Raw genomic sequence first — 19,633 nt, 5'->3', positions numbered from 1 at the left:
TCTCTGTCGACCCAACAGCTATGCAAGGCGAACGTTTTTTTCCTCATTTACCTCCCATAAAAGATTTGTCATGATTGGATGATACGCTTCAGAACAAGGAGGCGGGTGCTTCCTCTAAAAGAAACACAGCCCGGTGCTTGCCCGACGCCATGCCGTGACGAACGGTATAAAATGTCTGTTTGGCTTGAGGTGGGTTGTCCTTGTCACATCCTTTTTAACCAGCCAAGGCTTTTCCTTTTTTGTATCGTCTTTGACTTTTTTCAGTATCGGGCAGAGAAACAAGTGCCTTCGCGTTTCTTGCAGTCTGCTTCCCTCTAGTGGTCACATGCAGTACTGACTTATTAAAGGCAATGGAGTATGCTACCATCAAGTTAGCAAAAAAGCAACCATTGAAAGGTGCATGAAAGATTCAGTGAAAGAATAAGACATTACAAAATACAAACTTTGCTCATAAACAATATACACCAAATACCCAGTACTTCAATGCCAGCCATACTATGTTATTAATAAACTCTGTAGGAGTTGTTGCAGCCTTATGGCATCAGGAATGAAGGGTCTCCCAAACCTTTCTGTTCAGAATCAGAATCAGAAAAGGGTTTATTGCCAGGTATGATCAAACACATACTAGCAATTTGTTTTGGTGAAGTAGGTGCATACACATCTATTAAAAAGAATGAAAAATACAAAATATACAGAATAAACAGTATAAATATATGTACACAGTCTGTTTTTTGTTTGTTATTCCGGAAGTGCAGTCTGATTGTTTTTCCTAAGAGTCCAAATATTCCGGAAGTGCAGTCTGATTGTTTTTCCTAAGAGTCCAAACTGTTCTGCAACACAGAGATAGGAGCCCATTACTGAGTCTCCTTCTCTGATTTGCAAACGTCTCATGCAGCCATGCAAGCCTCATCGGAGCTATCCGTCATGTTCCTGCTTGTTTGTCTTGCTGCAACTTTTTTCTTTGTGTTACAGTGACTTTTTTGTGTTTGCTGGGTGAGCCACCTGCCACTCACCTGCTGTACATCTGCAACCTATTGCTAATGAGGCCTTGTGTATAGTGTAACTTGTGTATGGTTTTTCATGCTTTGCCACTTGTACTGTTTTGGTCTGTTTTTATCTTTGAAGGCCTGATATAATAATTGGAGTGTATGATGTTGATTACACTCTGAAGCGATCTGTACGATGTGTCCTCAGTTTGTAACAGCTGTGCTGCAGCAGCAGTGAGTGACCCCACAACACATGCCTCATACACATTCCCACTCCTAAACGGCATAGCGATTTTCCACCTCTGTGGTACTCAAAGCGCTTTGACACTGTTAGCAACTTTACCTACTCATGACAGCATCATAAGCAACTGGGACTGGAGGGGTTCAGTATCTTGCCCAAGGATAGTTGGACATGATCAAACCTGTAGCCTTCAGGTTGGGAGATGACCATCCTACCATCTGAACCACGCCGCCACTTTCACATTTATACATGCAGCATTAAACAGACTGATGATGCGAAGCATGACGTTCGATCACATGTGGTGGGTGGAACTTGATTGCTAGTCTGCTCCTCGCTGTTAACCATGTAACTGCTTCACTGCAGATGCTCAGATCTCCTTCACAACTGATATGAGGGTTAAAGGTCAGGGTCTGATCATGACTACATGTTGATATCGACTCCAATGGCGCCACCAACTGGAGAAAATGTATAACTATTGTAGCTACCTTTGCAGTGGTCCCATTTGTCTCCAAAATAGTTATGGAGTGTTGTGGCATAGGACAGGAAATGGCCAACTTGACACTAATGTTGCCCCTCCCGGTTGAAATTCATAACTGTCATAACTACGTTCCGCATTGTCAATCTATTTATATATTTATTCATATACCTTACTCCGTTGTAAATCAGAAATATTCGTTTTCAATAATGTCACGTTTGATTAAAATAGTAAGAGATAATTACTAAACAATGTTTTTTTAATTGAATGTATTCATTTATTTTACAATGTATTATTATTATTATTTATACTATTATATACTGTAGAAAATCGAATGCTTTTCAACAATTATGTCTGAATCAAAAGTATTATTGAAATGCGAGAACAATAATACGTGATTATGTCTATGATGCTGCTGATCACTGTTCATTATTTTCTTGAATATTATTACAATATTCTATTTTTCAAACGTTATTCATACTACAATACTACAATACACTAAAAGTGCATGATACTACGTCCTCTGCTATGTTGCAGCATTTTTCAATACTTTACGTCAGCTGCCGTAAAGCGTCGAACAGTAACGCTACTTTGTAGAATGACTGCCTGAAGCAGCTAAATCCCGAATAAACTTAAATATCTTCCGTTCGCAAGCCTCCAAAGGGTTGTCAATTCTATGTGAAGCATTTCAGTCCTCTTTAGTATCCTCTTGTGAAGCGAGCAAGCGACGAGAGCCCGTAGAAGCAGCGTTGCTTTTAGCCAGTCATTGCCATGGCCTCCGACAGCGGCGACAGCAACATGGACAGAGAGATGATTCTGGCGGACTTTCAGGTGTGTCTCTTGTGTGTAACTTCATGGTTGCTTGCAAGTGTTGGTTGTTGTCAATATGTCAACATTGGAGCCAAGTGGCTTCATAAACAGCAGACCCAGGCCCAGTTTTGATTTCTGTTGCTAGCATAGTGAGCTAATAAACTGACAGCTTGCTAACGGATGGCTGTTATTAGCATGGAGCTGTCTCTCTTGTCAACAACAGTCGAGCAAATGTCCTCATAGAAACCCTTTACCAATCGAGTTTATTTTGAAATCTGTATTTGCTAGTTTAAACGACATGTAGTGGTTTAAAAGAAGATATCTTGATAACGGATTACATTTCTCCACTTCACTGACATGACGATCTTACCGTGTAAACACTGTGTGAAGTAATTCACTTTGAAGTAAGACTTAGTAATCATAATAGCACAAAGACTTAAATTAAGTATAGTTCAGTAGCAATACATCAAAACTCGCTTTGATTAACGTTCACATCGCTGATAGGGTCTCCAAATTTTGTAGAGTTTGTGATGCTGTTAATGTCTTAATATGTATTAATTTCCCAGTTGGAACTCTAAATCAGACACTATAGACCAGACATATAGGCAACTGGCGGTCCTTGTCTATAATTAACCGGCCCTTGGATTAGTTTACAATTTTAAACATTTAAAAATCAAGATGCAATTGTTGTAATTACTACCGCCCACCAGCTGGGGGGATTCGTAGCTCGTACTGCCACACGTGAGACGCTCAAGATTCTAAAATCGTGTTTGAGCCACGAAGAAGATAAAACACTTTGTTGACAAGCTTGTATGTTTGGAGACATAATGGAAAAATGAAAGACTTCACCTTGAGGCACTATTTCAACACAAATTATAAATATAAGATAGATACATGCTGTTGTATTAATTTCAGTTCATTATTTAATTAATACATACTGGTAAATAAATGAGTACTGCATGGATTATGCGATAGTGCTGGAGGTAGAACACTGTATCATTCTTGATATCAGCTTTTGTCGGATAATAAAGTCCTTGGAACCATGTTTTTTTCTTCTTCCACTACTCTTCTCATAGTCATACTCACTCATACTTTTAAACTAATTGTCCTATTTTTTTCCTGTTTACAGCTTTGCACTGGAATTGACAACATTGCAGAGGCAATCACCTTATTAGAGCTTAATAACTGGGATTTAGTGGTAAGTTCATCAGATATTTGTTGGATTTATTGTTTTGACTCACAGAAAAACCATTTGAGTTTGTATATCCTTTTGGATGGAGTAAGAAATTAACAGGAGCAAGTTATAGCAGCACAACACCCCCCCCCCCCAAAAAAAAACAAAACAAAAAACAACCAAATTAGATAACTGCTACAAGTTCACGGAACAAAATGGAAGTTTGTCAGCCTTCCAAGGGAGCCATACATGGTCTGTAATATTTTGAGAAAAAGTGTTTAACAAAGACAATTTACCTTTTCATTGTACGTATTGTACCTTGAATCTTTTAAATTCAACGTACTGTCTTTTCTCCTTTCTGGTAAACATCTGCTTTGCCCTGTGGACTTAAAAAATAATAAAAAATAATAATGGCTTAGTCGGGCTGTCAAATGCTTAACATTTTTAAGCAGATTAGTCAGTTTTCAAATTAATCACCGTGTCGCTGAACTGTGCCCATTTTTACTGTATTTATTGAAAGTTAGACAACACTATCTGCATTATATATATTTTTATGTATTAACAGTGCCAAATTAACTGAAAACTACAAATCAAGTTAAGAGATGGCAAATGTCTGAAAATGTATTTCACATGAATGTATTTAAACGGGACCTATTATACTTTTTCTACAATTTTGACCTGTAAATGTAGATACAATGTTGTATTGTCGTGTTAAACGATGCCAAAGTTTCGGATAATGAGGTTTACACAGCATGGTAAGAGATTTTTTATATGGGTTTTGTAATAATAAAATGATTAACTTGGATTAGCAGCCATACCAGCAGATTGATGCAGAGGACTGACAGTTGTTGATAGTAGGTCTCAAAAATGTAGATCGTTCTTTGAAAATCATCTGATTAATTTTAATTGTTTGTGAAATGCATGAAAATGTTTTTCTTTGAAAACAAAGAAATTTGCAAATGATCCCAACCTTTCGAAAATACAGACAAGACATTTAGAATATGCATACACAGACATATGTGTTATTTTACATTATTCACTAATAAGTAATATTACATTGATTAGACGATAGCCACTGCAGGAAGTACAGTCCTTGAGAAGATACACTAATAAAATGTGACTACAAGTGTACTCACTTTTGTGACATACTGTGCAAAAAATGTGTAGCAACATGTTAAAAAGTATAATCATTCTAACACCCACTCAATCAAAACCATAGCCGCTTTAGTGAAGGTAACTACAAAGAAGCCTTAGCTCAGCGTGTATTTTTATTAGGATGTTGGCTGGCACAAGTTGAAAGCGGGGCAGGATAGTGACACCACAGAGTCAAGTCTGCTCACACTGCACCTGTGAATGCTCTGAATGTAAACAGTTGACGCAAGAAAAACAATGGAGATTGTGAAAAGGAGGTGAAGAAGCATGTGCAGGCAGGATGGAACGGGTGGAGAAAAGTGTCAGGCGGGATGTGTGATAGAAGAGTTTCAGTTAAAATGAAAGGAAAGGTATACAAAACTGTGGTGAGACCAGCCATGTTGTTTGGTCTAGAAACAGTGCCACTGTGGAAAAGACAGGAAGCAAAACTGGAGGTTTCCAAAACATTTAAACACTAGATGCATTAGAGCTGGTCATCTGGTAACAATGTTGCTGGTTCAATACCAGCTTCCCCTTCAGGTCTTTCAAAGTGCAGTGCATGCTCAGAAGTTGAAGGTTGAAAAGGTTGTCTGAAAATACATGTGCTTCTAAAATTGCAGAAAATTTGAGTACTGTAAATATTGACACTCATTCAAACTTAAGTCCCTACAGGGTTCCCGTGACAACCAAGTTCAGTAGCCTTATTAGGCTTTATATACAGACATACAGCATATCCCAACAAACACCCCCAATAGCTTTGTCTTGCCCCTTTTTTGAGTACAGCCAGTGTTCGGGACAAATCCAGTCAATTGTTTCTTCAAACAAAGGCTCAATGAGCGAGCTAGATCTGTTTAGCTGTCATGTTTTTCAGCTAGCTTTGTCTACTGCAGGACAGGTTTTCATTGCAGTGTTTCCTCTACTGTTACATTGATGCCCCACCCAATGCCATCCCAAGCTACTCCAAGAAGGTCAAGTTAATTTAATTTTAATACAATTTTTATGTAGCGTTGGATCACAACAGAAGAAAGTTGAGCATATGGTAATTGTTCATTTATTGCAGTTAATTGGATGCAGATCTGACCGCTATCATGGAATTTACGCAAATTAGGTATGACCTGGGGAATTGAGTTGAGTTTTAGCTGGAGTACAGCCACAGAAGTTGCTCTATTTGTGATTATGACGATGATGACTATTATTATTATGCCTTTTAGAAGATAAACTGGAACTGTGAACTAATTATGTGATGCACTCAATTGTAATCTGATGCATGTTCAAATGAAAAATAAAACATTAAATAATTATTAAATTAATAAAAGCCTGTTGTTGGCCATGAAGTCTGGTCTGGGCTTACTCATGACACCTATTAGCCAGTGTGGAATACAGTTCATCAAACATATTTGTATTTTAGTTCATTTAAAACATTTTTATGCTTGAAAATGCTTAATTTAGGCCAAGAGTGTGTAACATATGCTAACATTGCTTACCTTTTGTTGGACTAATGATGGCCGTAGCCAACCATGAAACAGCGATGTATTAGTTTTTGAAAAAAATACAATAGAGTGAGGGAACAATGCCCTAAGCTAGGGACAACTGCACTGTTCATAAATTCCTAAGTAATTCATAAATAAAGCGTCAGTATGATCACTGTTGGTCGATTACTAATGTTAATCTAAACATTTAGTGTCTTTTGACTGGAGTTGCAGGATTACCCACAGTAGACCACATTGAAAACTGCATTTTATTATTTATTTAGGAGGAATTCAGTTATTTTCAACATTTATTTTCAATACATACAGTATTGTCCACTTTTATCGTGTTCTATTGTGTAGTTTTGTTTGTCTGTCTGTTTTGATTGGACTTTTTTTCCTCTTTTTTTTAATAAAGATTTCCAAGTAACATATTTAGACCTGTAATTGTAATACCCTGAAACCGTGATAGTTTTGACGAAGGTTGTCATACTGTCAGAATCTATTAACGTATATATTATCGCTTGTATGTATTGCGGGCCCCCACCATTGACAGTGTGAAATAGATGTCATCCTATGTTTAGGGTTTAAAGATTTCTACATGCATACCAGTAGGTGGCACCAGAAGACTTTTCCCCAAGCTGCCTAGTTCCTATCACTCTAGGACTCCCCTGCACACAGATTGTACAAGTTGGGCAAGTCAGCAAACAGATGAAGAGTTATAATGTTAATTTTAAGATGATGAACAATGAAGCTGAGTCACCAAACAACACTTGTGCACCTTGGAAATGTCCTTGTCTTAGAGTTTGACAAAAATGGGTCTTGAAAAAATTATATTCAGGGTTATATTTGGGTCAATATGGATGGCATTTTTTATTTTCATTGTTAGGAGATTAGATGTCGTACAACGGTGACAAGAATCAGTAATGTTTATAATTCCTCTACATTTGTCATCACAGGCAGCCATCAATGGAGTCATACCACAGGAGAACGGCATCTTGCAAAGGTAAGATTCCTCACACTCTGCGTCGCAGAGAAAAACATCAGACAACCTAATGCTCAAAGCATGTGATGACGTGAAAGACAGACTTTGCCCATGTACTGTCGTCTTTTAAAAGGACCGCACACTTGAACATCAACAGCAGTGTTGTCATGGAATGATACTAGAGACATATTTCCACAGTTTTTAAGAGAGTTGGCATGTGAGGTACTCATGACTAATAATAAGTTACATGAGGTGAACATGTTCCATTGTGTCTTCTCACTCTGGGCTCAATCAATAAAAACACAATATGTATATAAGAATTTTCATTTTGCACTTTGGGATTTGAAGGAGCTTCAAAATGCCTAAAGTATTTGCACAAGAGCACCAAACATGGTTTTATTCTCTGATAAGGAAAAATGTAAAAAAAAACAATTAATTACATAAAAAGCTACAAACCTAACCCATATAATAAAATTTAAAGTAAGTTTCTTATGGCACTGTGCAGAGCGCCAGTCTATTCCAGTTGTACAGTGTATTATAAACATATTGTGTTTGGCCTTATTTTATTGATAAACCCTACTGTTAACAGTTACGATGCTGCAGGATAATGACTTTGTGCTTCTACATTTAACCATTTTCAACGTCCAGACGGTGAAAGGATGAGGAGGAGGTTGTCAATCAAGTCTCTTTATTGAAACAGATAAGTTATGGTCTGCTCCAACCGTGTTAAAATAAGATCTGTAAACTTTTTCTTAATGTACAGCGGTTTCGGTCACTGCTGGGTAGGTTTAAAACAACAACATGGAAACGTTCAGCAGGCTGGATTAAAAAGGTTTAACGTGCCACAGTTTGCCCATATTTGGCCTAATCATGTCTTGCATGTCCCAATGACTTTAAAATGAACTGGCTATGGTTTCTATCTTGCTACACGATACGCTTTTGAAGGAGACATTCCATCCAAGCTTGGCGTCCTACACAGTTTCTGAATAAAACAGCTTCCTTTGTACCTTCACACTCATTCTACGGTTAGTTGACACTCATGAATGCACAAAGCCCATGTGAACCCACTCAGTTGCATTGTATTGTACTCACACCTTTTGTGTGCATGCTTTTTGCTGCAGTGTGGTCCAGGCCCTTGGGCCATGAGATGATTGCCGGTCTTTCTAATGGGACTTGTTGCCTTCAATAGAGGCTGACTGGCAGCATGAGTAGCAGCCAGCACATTTTCTAAGTGGCTGGCACTGCCAGGATGCTATGCTATTGGCCAGTTCACAAACTCTGATGAAGTAACCTGAAGTGGAGCCAGTTGGTTGCAACACAAGTGCTCCTGTTTCATAATACTTTCCCTTTTGTATGTATCCTCTTTACGAAGCATGCCTTGCTTACAAGAAAATAATCTTATGGCCAAGAAAATGTATTTCCAGCTGGAGGACCAATTCATTCAGTTCTCTGACATTTGTCTGTGTTAGGCGGGCGCAGTTTGTCTGCTTTGTCGTCCAAAGTCCACTAGGGATGCAATGGTTGAGAAACTGATAATCTATTTATCTGTACTGTACAGACTAAACTCCAAACTGAAAACTGGATGGTAGGCCAGAGAACAAGGTACAAACCGTACTGTGGGTTCTTTGTAGCGTTGCACCCGAAACGTCCATTGTCTTAATGTAGAGTGTGCATACATTGTATATTAAAAATGTAATGCTAATCTTTTCACCTCTGCAACAGTAACTTTTCCAGTGAGGCGAGCCAGGCCAGCATGTACGGACCGCACAGAGAATCAGAATCAGCCGACGCAGCAGCAGCCGACGCAACAGCAGCCGACACAGCTGCAGCAGCCGAAGGCGCCGTTCCTACATGCTCCTCATTGTTTTCATCTCCCAGTCCGCTGTCATCCTCAGCATCTACGTTTTGCCCAAGCTCCCCTTCCTCCCGACATATTGTAGAGCGCCAGTCTCGGATGCTTGAATTCAAAGTGGAGTACCGACAACGCACTGTTGAGCTGGTACTGGAGGACGGCACAACAGTCGGTGAGCAGAATACTACATTGCTATGTCCATAGTGAGTCTTCTTGCACATGAAGACATGTTTGCATTGAAAGATTTCTTCTAAACCACAGGTGAAATCAAGCAAATCCTCGAGACAGAGCTTGGTGTTCCTGTATCCAAAATGCAGTTGAAAGGATGGAAGAGTGGCGATGTGTCTGATAGTGTGAGTTAGTACCCGTTAGTGAGGAAACACCATATCATTCCATACCAAATTTCTGATGCACTTTAACAATGACCACATTTGAATACAAAGTGGTGTACATCAGTGAGAGTTTTGTTTTTATATATTTCATCTAACTAAAAAAAAGAAAAAAAATTCTTAAAGTGAACTCAACAATGCACAGGCACAGATCCAACACAAATCCAACGAAAAATAGCCGATTCTCCTGTTGCAAAGAGACTTCTTCCCTGTGACAATTTCGATTCACTACAAAACACAATTTTGTAATTGCAGGATATCTGTAGTGTTTTTATACAATAGATGTTTCGAGTTCATGACAATATGAAAAATTAAAACCATCAATAACACCCCACTATTGTTTTTTACTCTGTCATCAGACGGTGCTTCGAAGTTTACATCTGCCCAGGAATGTCAGTCTGTATGTCCTGACCCCAGACATTGCCCCCACAGCCAGCGCCAGCACCAGCAAAAACAGGTATTTACCTCCATCAACCATCTCGGTGGTAAAAGGATGAAAAGTGGCACCAGTGTAGTTGCGAAGGACGACCGTTAGATGGCAGTCTATGACAACCAGTGGAGGAGTTGCTGCCAGCGATAGCCACTTCTGATTAAAGAACAAATGAAAAATTGTAAGAGTTTACATCTTGAACTTCTGGATCTTAAGGAGGTTCTGAGTAAAAATGCAAAAAGAAGAAAGTGAAACGAAAAAAATTGAGTCAGTAATTCATTGCAAACAACTGATAAACTTAAATAGGCTGTTCATCAGCTGATCAAAAATTTAAGACATTAGCGCAGAAAAAACAAAAGGCAATACACCCCTAAAATGTAAGTTGTAATTAAAAACTTCCATCTTTCAATATCCCGTGTTTGGTACTCTCATGCAAATCCAAATGGGCAATTTTGGAAGGAAACAAGGCCTTTGAAGAAAAGTTTTGTTCTTAAAAACCATTCTTTCACAGATGCCATCTGATGGTTATTGGACTGCACTTTGTACCTGTAACAATGTTAATTTGCGCCTAGGATTATCCTGTGTCTTTGCCAACAGGTGGATTATCGGATCATATGACACATGGCCGGTTACTTTTTTTGGGTCTACTTGACCTGTTTGTTCAATAACCCTCAGGATCTTTTAAGAAGGTCTTACGGCGTCCAACCTTGGCACCAATGGTGCCGCAAGAGTGAATACCTGACAGTAAATTATCACATTTTTGCCAAGATTTTGGCTTTTAAATGCTGTGCTCTTAAACTTGTCTCATTCCTATGTTTCCTTTTTGCATTTTGAAGCTCTACTTAGAACCTCTTCAAGATCCAACAGTGCCAAATGTAAATTCTTGGAATTTTTCAACTGGTCTTAAAATTTTGAGCAGGAGTGTAGAAACATCACTAGTATTAATAGATGCTTAACCTGAAGTTTCTTTCATTTTCTCACATTCTTTGTGAGAAGAATATCTACTGCTGCAATATCTTGTGTAAATATACTTTTGTATATTCCAGTCTTGACACTGTTGCTGCCTCTTTGCTGTTTTTCACACAGTGTATATGCAGTTCACTCCTACATTCTCCTTTTTTTTTAAACTGCTCTGTTCCATTAGCGAGAGACCTTTGTGTCAGGGGAGATTTGGGTAGAATGCTTCATTAATCCAGTACTGCTTCATTCATCTCACTGAATGCTCCGGAGCATAAACAAATCTTCCCCTCTAAAATGTCACACAGCTCACTGTAAAGCCACAGCAGTAATACAATCACCGTTGGCAGCTGAATGTGCCATTGTCCTTTTTGTCTGTCACGTAAACATCATCCAGCAAGGAATATCAACCGTTAAGTTCACGCATCACAGCAACAAATAGTCTCAATTAAATGATGTAAAAAGATTTTATATGATTTTTAGAAAGTATGGTCTGCTTGCATGAAAGTTAAGATGAGTATTGCCATCACAAAGTATTCCTCACCAGCGTGTTGTATAATGTACATGTATAATATGTATAATGTAATAAGTAACTTGTTCTTTATGCATTATCAATTATTGGAAGTACTCTTAATGGAATTAATGTTACTATGTACTACTTGGACTGCTGTACTATAGAGGTAGTAGTAATTATGATTCTATCAATAGAAACACCATTATATTTGTAGTAATCCTATTCCCAGGGCATTCCATTGATTGCAAACGGACTGTTCAGGTTGTCTTAGTTGCCTCTCATCTAAGCAGGCTTCAACAGTTCATGCTCAAAGACTAGCTGGGGCACACACCAGTCAGACTGGATAGGACAGATCCCTGGTGCAAGATTTATTTATCCTCTAGAGGAGGAGGCAGGTCCAGACAGAAATGGTTGGCCCTTTAGTGGGGTCAAATGACAATCGTTAGAATCGTTAGGAGCCTCTACGCGCCAACAATGATCGTTTGGGTGGTATCACCTTCGTTAGTGTCCCATTCAGATGAAATGATGGTCATGGCCCCACCTGAAACCAACGTGGCTGGTTCTTGTTTATTTCTTAGAGGCTAAATGACTCAGTATTTTAGGAAGGGAAGAAAGGACAGCATTGTATTTGGGAGAAAGTTGGTGTCTTTTGACATGCTCACATGTGATTTTGGATTTTTTGGTCCACTGAGTTAATGTGCTTCTTGGCTTCTAATTTTGACCCGTGTGTCATCCACATAGCAGTACCAGTTATTCGCTGCTGTTCCCTTAAAGGCCCACTCAAAAAAGTTGGGGTGGTTGGCTCTGCCAACGAGGCATCCCTTATTTGTTTTTCCAGAAGTTGGCAATCTTACCAGTTAATTTGCCAATTTTATTTTATTATTATTGAATATTTTTTGTTGCTGACAAACTTGGGCTCCACACACAGTAACGCGCAAATGAGCGAGTTTGCCAACCAACCAACAACTCCTAAAGACGAAGAAAGGAGACAAATGCCAAAGAAGAAGGAAAGTCAGCAGTTATCTTATTGTAATGTATATCTGGAGTCTGGGGCCCTGGCTTTACTAATGTGTACTTACATAGTTCCAACCCTTCTCGTCAGGATGGCCAAAACGACCACAGCATTGCGCGTTTGGGTTGGCTTAGTTTTTACACAGGATGCCCTTTCTGTCGCAACCCTCCAGTTTATCCGGGCTTGTGCCTGGCTATCTGCAATCAAACCCATGCTGTCTAGACCAGGGGTTGGCAACCTTTACTATGAAAAGAGCCATTTCACCCACTTGCCCACTAAAGAAAAATAGCCTGGAGCCGCAAAACGTTGTATGTTTAAAACAACATTGGAGGGGAAAAAAAAAGACGAGTTGGAGTACTCTTGCTAGTACTGGAGATAAACTTTTGTTTTTAAATGAGCTCTAATTTATTTTTTAGAATCGTCAAATAACTCATTAATAATAATTAATAACTCAAATAACTCAAAGTATTACTCATTTCCCTTCATGTTAACCTGTCAGAGAGAACTGGATAGCATCCTGTCTGCTCATTCAGTCACCAGTCAGAACTCAGTCAGGATGCATTCATGGTCTCACACAAAGTTGGATTTTTGTAAACTCATAACAAAGACGTGCATTTTCACCACACGGGTGCTAAAAAATATTCAAGCATTGCAAAGGGAGCCGCAACAAAGAGGCTGGAGAGCCACATGCGGCTCTGGAGCCGCGGGTTGCTGACCCCTGGTCTAGACCAAAGGCAGCAGTGTGGGTGAGGGAATTGCTGACTTGAACACATTGCCTTGGGTAATATTAGATAACAGAAATTGACAGGGAAGATCTAAGAGGCTACAGAAATTCAGGATTTGCCCTAAGATTATTTGAAGCTGTGGTGGTGGGCTGCATGTCAGAGAGGACAGCTGTTGCTCTTTCGTGCTGGTACTGTGTCAGCAAATGTTTTTGTTATGACAAATAAAAATAGTCTTTTGTATTTATTTTTTTTCACCAACCAGCAGATCTTGAACTGAGAACATTGCAAACCTGTTAAGTTAATGGCAAGGTGCAGAGAACACTTAAACTGAGTCTAAAATGTTGAGCCTTCTTTTGTCACCTGGCCTATTTAGTCAAACAGTACTGTGTGTTTAGTCCTATTAGCACAAAAATAAAATTTTACTATTTGACACGGACGTAAATTTAATTACAGTAATACAAATACATGGGAAATTAATTGTTCAATAATATTAAAAATAATAAAAATAACACAATTATGGAATGATCCAGGCATTCACATGCTATTAATTATTCTGAATAAAAAGTGATTTTCATTGTCTTCATCACCACAGTGGTCCCTCACTTTCACCCATGTCTTCTCACCCCCCCATGAATCACTGTGGTGTTTTTTTTTTTTTTTAGCAGCACCGTTGCCTTTACTCCAAAAGTGTCAACAATATAATTTTGGGTGTCAGGAGCTCATTATCCTATGTCAGCTGTTTTGGTGTGAGACTGTTGGGGTTGAATAGAAGTGGGTGGGCTCCTTTGTGTACTAACGTGTTTGTGTATAAATTTGTGCCCCTAATAATGACCACATGGAGGGATGGGGGTGACTGATTACAGTGATGGGGCGGGTTTGTAGCCCACAGCGGGACTAGAGAAGCTGTTAGCTTGCAATAAAAATAAACTGCTCGCACCTTTTATAAATGCAGTACACACAACTTTTGTGTACTGTGGGCATTAGCGAGCATCAGGTTTCCCTCATCACTCCAGCAACAACTTGGAAATTGCAGCCTATCCTTTAATTGCAAAATTGTGTAGTGTTTTCATACCAACATGCATTTTGCCACTCACACCATTTGTAGTTCTTACCACATGAAACTTTTAGACATTTTTAGGCTTTAAATTGAATTCTAAGACTTTTTAAGACCCCATAGGTAACCTGTAATTTTTTTTCACATGAATGCACATTTGTAATGTCGGAAAACCACTGTGACAATATTTTTCTTACCACCTAGTATAAAATCTTTCTAATGATATGCTTTACCTGCTGTGATTGCCACTGACAGCTACCAGCGAGCTCTATGGACACTGCCTAGAACCGAAGATGAGTGACTACCACAGATACCATATTAGCCCCTTATTGTATCATAACCAATCCAGTTAACAATCAACACTTCATTAGCTTCATTTACTTACTATACATACTATACATACTCTACTGCCACCATGGCACACTTTTCCATGGTTGAATGTCTTGTGGGTTCTTCACTTATTTATTATTTCCATTTGCGGAGCAGTATTGAAATAACAAACGTTGGTTCATGTTAGTCTGTTTTTCGTGGCGCGTGCCTCCAAACAGGCAGAAACAGGACCTTCAGCACCTAGATGCTTCATACGCTTCATTGATATATTCAACCGCAAACAGAGTGAGACCTCTTGTCAGTCATACAGTCGCTTTGTCTCTGGGGGTGGAGGCTGGGCTGCACACAGTGACAGACAGACACAGCAAAATAGTGCGGCTTCGTGAGGAGCAATGCGGGTCACCGTGAGGGATGAGGATGCTTGCAAAACCAAATGCCACAGGCCCAGTGTGGGGCTATTAATAATAATAATAATAATGTGGTCCCATCAACATAAACAAGCTAGTATGCCAAATTTGTTTGAAACATAAAAGGCAACAAAATGAACTTTCTAACCTCAAACATATCTACCTGACCAGGCAGCTCTTTGACAGGAGCCAATCGTGAGCTATGAACAAACTCACAAAAACTCATATTTTCACACGTTTGTATATGTTTTAGGTATACTTTTGAGTGTTAAGTTGCCGAGTGATGAGTTTAGTTTTGGTAAGACGACGCCATGACGGACTGTTCTTGTTATACTGATATATGGGGTGAACAAGCTCGTTGTGAGAGCACTATAGCTTGTGATCTTCGCTGACTTGCAAGCGTCACCCTATTCACGCAATTAGTGGTACTTCTGAAGTTAAGGAGATGTCACAAGACTAGAATTTTTAATAAATTTCACTCTACTAAATTAACTGCACTGCTGTACAAAGCACCGGGTTCAAAGTTGATAAAAAGCAGTGGCTTACACTGGGATTTACAGTATGTTATCAAATTCTATTTTTGCAATGTACTTTTCTTAAAATTGATGTAAAAATTTTGTCATATCGTTCTGGTAGACCCAATCTCGTGTGGGTGTCTCACGATACCCCTAGCAATGACTTTGGCTCACGTGCCATACACATAGTCAAATCAAACTGATTAAACAGTGCTGCAGTGTCATTACCAACCTGCTGAGTAAACTCCTGTTAATTGTCTTTGTTTGATTAAAAATAAATCTGAACGCACTCAGAGCGCACATCAATTTCTGCTTGTTATATATAGCAAGCGATAAGATGCTCCGTTGTTGCTGCAAAGTTGAAGTGTGCTCTCTACAGCCATGTCGACGAATATGAGCGGCTGTCGAGGAGGAGCTCATCTCTTGCATAAATGATGAAGGCATGATGAATATTTCAGGGGAGCCTCTTGGCCTCCCTCTCTGTTTGTCTCTCAAACTCCACTGCCCACTGTCCACTCTAACTGTTACCAAAGAATGGTAATTTTCCTTTGACATGACAGAATAGTTTTAAATGGAAAAAAAAAGATTCATTAGGTTTTTTTTCTTCCCAATTGTCCCTTATCTCTGGTCTTTGCGATCAGTAGCAGACAGACAGATGCTCTCAAGGAAATGATTTAACAGTGAGCATGCTGATTAACTTGGACAAGATGGCAGAGCAAAACACAACACAGCCTGAATGGTTTCGCATCCTGCTTCTTTGTTGTGGATGCAAAATGTGGAGGAGGTAAGAATACCTGGTGTGATCTTCCTGACCTCCTCTGTACCTGTTGGCAACAACATAATGATGTGTGCTTTTGCTTGAAAACTCTGACACTGCGTTTAGGAAGCATGCATTTGACACATTGTGTGCGTGCATGTGTTTTGGCAGTGCACGTTTAATAAGGTCTAGAGTCTGCTCTGTGCCACAGGGACTCACAGCTTAAGAAACAGGCTTACCTCAGAATGAAACCAATCTGTCCCCCACCCCCCTTCACTCAAACTGCAAAATTTTTCCCGTCTACAAAGTTAAATGACATTTTCCTCCTGGCACCCTTATGCCATTTCCAGTACCTTCAGATGCAGCCAGCCAATTGAGGCAGAAGCAAGAACTTAGGCAACCACATTGCAACCCTTTAGGTGACTTGAGGGCATTTAAAGGATTCTCTTGATTGATGGACAAACTGGAATGTTTGTGTATACATTTAACATGGCAAAAGCGTGGTTTTGTCCATAATGGAATTATTGCTGAGTTTTCTTTCCGAGTAATTTTTTTAATTGATTTTCAGAATTGATAAAACTCTCCTAAAAACACACATAACCGCTACTAGTGTTAGATGTTTGGACTTATCTCAACCCTTAATCACTGACCTGTTCTATGTATGCTTGTCACATTTGGCTGAACGGCAACCTTGTACTGCAGATCATTGGTGGAAATTAGTCACTAGCAGTAATCTAGGTCAGGCCTGTCGTTGACTGCGTATTTGAAGAAAAGTGGACTTACGCTACTATTGATACAGATTTGGTATTACAGCGATCCGGAAGTTACTTAGCCGGCAGGAGGCTCCAGGACACGCTGGAGGGATTATGTTTCACAGCTGGCTTGGGAACCTCCCAGTGGCACTGAAAGAGGTGGCCGGGTCCTGGGAATTCTGGACTTACTACTGAGACTGCTGCCCTGCGACCCGGACTCCTATCAGTGCAGGAAAATGGCAATTTGTAATCTGAAAATTGTTGTAGTAATTTTAGTACACGTGGGATTGAATTTCCTGCATTGGATATACAGTGGAACCTGCCGTCATTAATCTATTCCAGAATATCTGATGCTAACCGAAATAGACCCTGCATATAAATACATATAGAGAATGAAAGGCATAAATTAACCTTTAAGGTTGCTTGTATCTTAATGATGACATATTGTTGACTGATGTGACTATTCCCAATGACATCATAGACTTACTAGGAAAGCCGCCTGTGCCAGGTGATTTTTCCTTGGTGGTTTACCCAAATCTAAGGTCTGTTGGGAAGATATAAGTGGAAGCTGGAAATCCTTAGTTTAGCATAACTTTGGAGGGAGCCTCAGATGCTTTTAGTGCTTTCCAGACTATTGAGGTTCAAATATTCGGGGCACTGTTGATGTCTAAAAAGAGAGAGATTTGATCAGAAAACATTTCACAAAGTCCTTGTCTTTATGTTTTAGACCCCGCTCTGTAAAACTGGGTGAGATCCACCCCAGTAGGCATGCGTAGATCTCTACTATGCAGTGTGTAGTGGTAGCTGTACGGCTCGTGACTGCTTTGGGGACTGGGTGGACGTCTCAGGACAACCGCTGCTGCTCAGTGACAACACACCAAGTACTTTCGCTTTTAAATGCCCAAATACCAGAAAACTCCCCAACGACGCCAGGAAAAAGTAGCCTGATTTGTCAGAGAGTTGACAAGTTGGGATCGCTGGGCGATATAATCGATATTACTACTGTATTAATATCTCTTTTAACTACAATCTAAAAAAACATGCCATTCACATTGCTATAGATTGGATTTGCACTATAAATCTTAATGGCTAGACGCTCAGGTCCCATTCATCACTGTGTGTAAGCGTCACTGAGCGGTGCATCTGTGCCACCCCATTCTGTGAAGTGACAACGTCAGCGGTGAAGGAACTGGTCAGTAAAGTAACTTACTTAGGACTTACTCACGTAGGATTCAGGGCATCAGATAAGCAATACAATGTAATTATATGTACAGTGTGCCATAAACAGTGACTGGCAAGCGCGGAAGCACTACAAATCTTACCTTACTATCACCTGAAAATGTGGCACAAGCTCCAGTACGAGGAGTGTGTGAATCTGCAAGCTGAAACAACCGTGTCATATTTTTGTTTATACTATGTGTATTCAAGTAGACGGCCCACATGCAAGCTTTCTTTATTCACTACACTATTCACTGGAAGAACTGTCATCACGTAAATAGACAATGATCCAAAACACACCAGCAAGTCCACCTCTGAATAGCTGAAGAAAGAGTGGGCAAATCAAAGTCCTGATCTGAATCCTATTGAGATGCTGTGGCATGACCTTAAAAAGGTGGTTCATGCTGGAAAACCCTCACATGTGGCTGAATTACAACATCTCTGGGCCAAGACAAATGGGCCAAAATTATTTCCAAGTTATTACAAATGCTTGTTGTTGCTCTCTCCCTTTTATCGCCCAGTCATCATGTCCTGTCTACCCACATCATATTTTATATGATACATATGTTGAATATGTACGGATGAGTGCTTGTACCTCTGTATACGTGACTAGTAAAGGCCATTATTCTTCTATATTTTACCATAGAATACAATGAGCGAGCTAAATGTTGAACAGAACTCCACCCAGGCAAACACCACATGTCTCATCAGGCTGCCATAGCCTCCTGATGATCCCTCCTTGCTGGAAGGACAGAGTAACACATTCAGTCAGTTTACCCTCTATCTCAGTGTGTTTAGATGTGGAGTTGCCTGCCAGCAGTATCTCAGGATTGTGTCCAAACATAATCATGATATTAGTTATATCCTTATTTATGTGGCCCTACCCCTACCATATATGCTGGCTCCCCTTCTCACCCTCTCTCGCTGTTAGGCACACAATTCTCTCTCATCGTCCTGCTCAGCCCCATTACATATGCATCCATCCTTCCCATCCTTCGCCACACATTTCCAATCCTTCTCAGCTAGCTACAACAAACATTACATTTACATATTGATTCCCTAGTTTTAGTCAATGTAAATATGCTGTCATTACAGTAAATTTGAGCTTCTGTTAGCATAAGCTCGTCCAGATCTGCTCAGATTAAGGGTGTGATTGCATAATTAATGTGTATGCTACATATTAATTCCCCCCTCCTTCGCTTTCTTCCAAGTCTTCCTCCTCTACTTTGGTTCTGAGCCCTGATTAAGTGTCTGCTTCGGCCCTTAAGCCTCCCATTGATATTCAGTCGCACAAACCCAGCGTTTGCTCAAAACGCTACTTAACCTCACAGCTCTTTGTAAATGAAGCTTCCAAAAGTTGATTCCCCACCACCGCCTCCTCCGTCTCTGTCTCCTCCTCCCTGTGAGACACAAAAGTGTCTGCTTTGGCATTATGGCTACTCCATATACTGGG

The 19,633-nt window shown here is 39.8% G+C and overlaps 1 protein-coding gene across 1 annotated transcript in view; it reads left to right on the top strand.

Moving 5' to 3' along the window:
• Positions 1-2,247: 2,247 nt before the first annotated feature.
• Positions 2,248-19,633, top strand: part of faf1 (Fas (TNFRSF6) associated factor 1) — a 68,260-nt gene continuing 50,874 nt past the window's right edge. Inside the window, exons 1-6 of the mRNA XM_058072940.1 lie at positions 2,248-2,533; positions 3,642-3,710; positions 7,243-7,289; positions 8,991-9,292; positions 9,382-9,473; positions 9,869-9,966. Of these exons, the coding sequence (XP_057928923.1) occupies positions 2,474-2,533; positions 3,642-3,710; positions 7,243-7,289; positions 8,991-9,292; positions 9,382-9,473; positions 9,869-9,966 (668 nt within the window). The 5' untranslated portion in view covers positions 2,248-2,473. The remainder of the gene's footprint in view (positions 2,534-3,641; positions 3,711-7,242; positions 7,290-8,990; positions 9,293-9,381; positions 9,474-9,868; positions 9,967-19,633) is intronic.

Source organism: Doryrhamphus excisus, chromosome 5 (assembly GCF_030265055.1).
Source record: "Doryrhamphus excisus isolate RoL2022-K1 chromosome 5, RoL_Dexc_1.0, whole genome shotgun sequence".
Lineage (NCBI taxonomy): Eukaryota > Metazoa > Chordata > Actinopteri > Syngnathiformes > Syngnathidae > Doryrhamphus > Doryrhamphus excisus.
The sequence above is the reverse complement of the archived record's forward strand: the minus strand, read 5'-3'. Positions and strand labels throughout refer to the sequence as shown.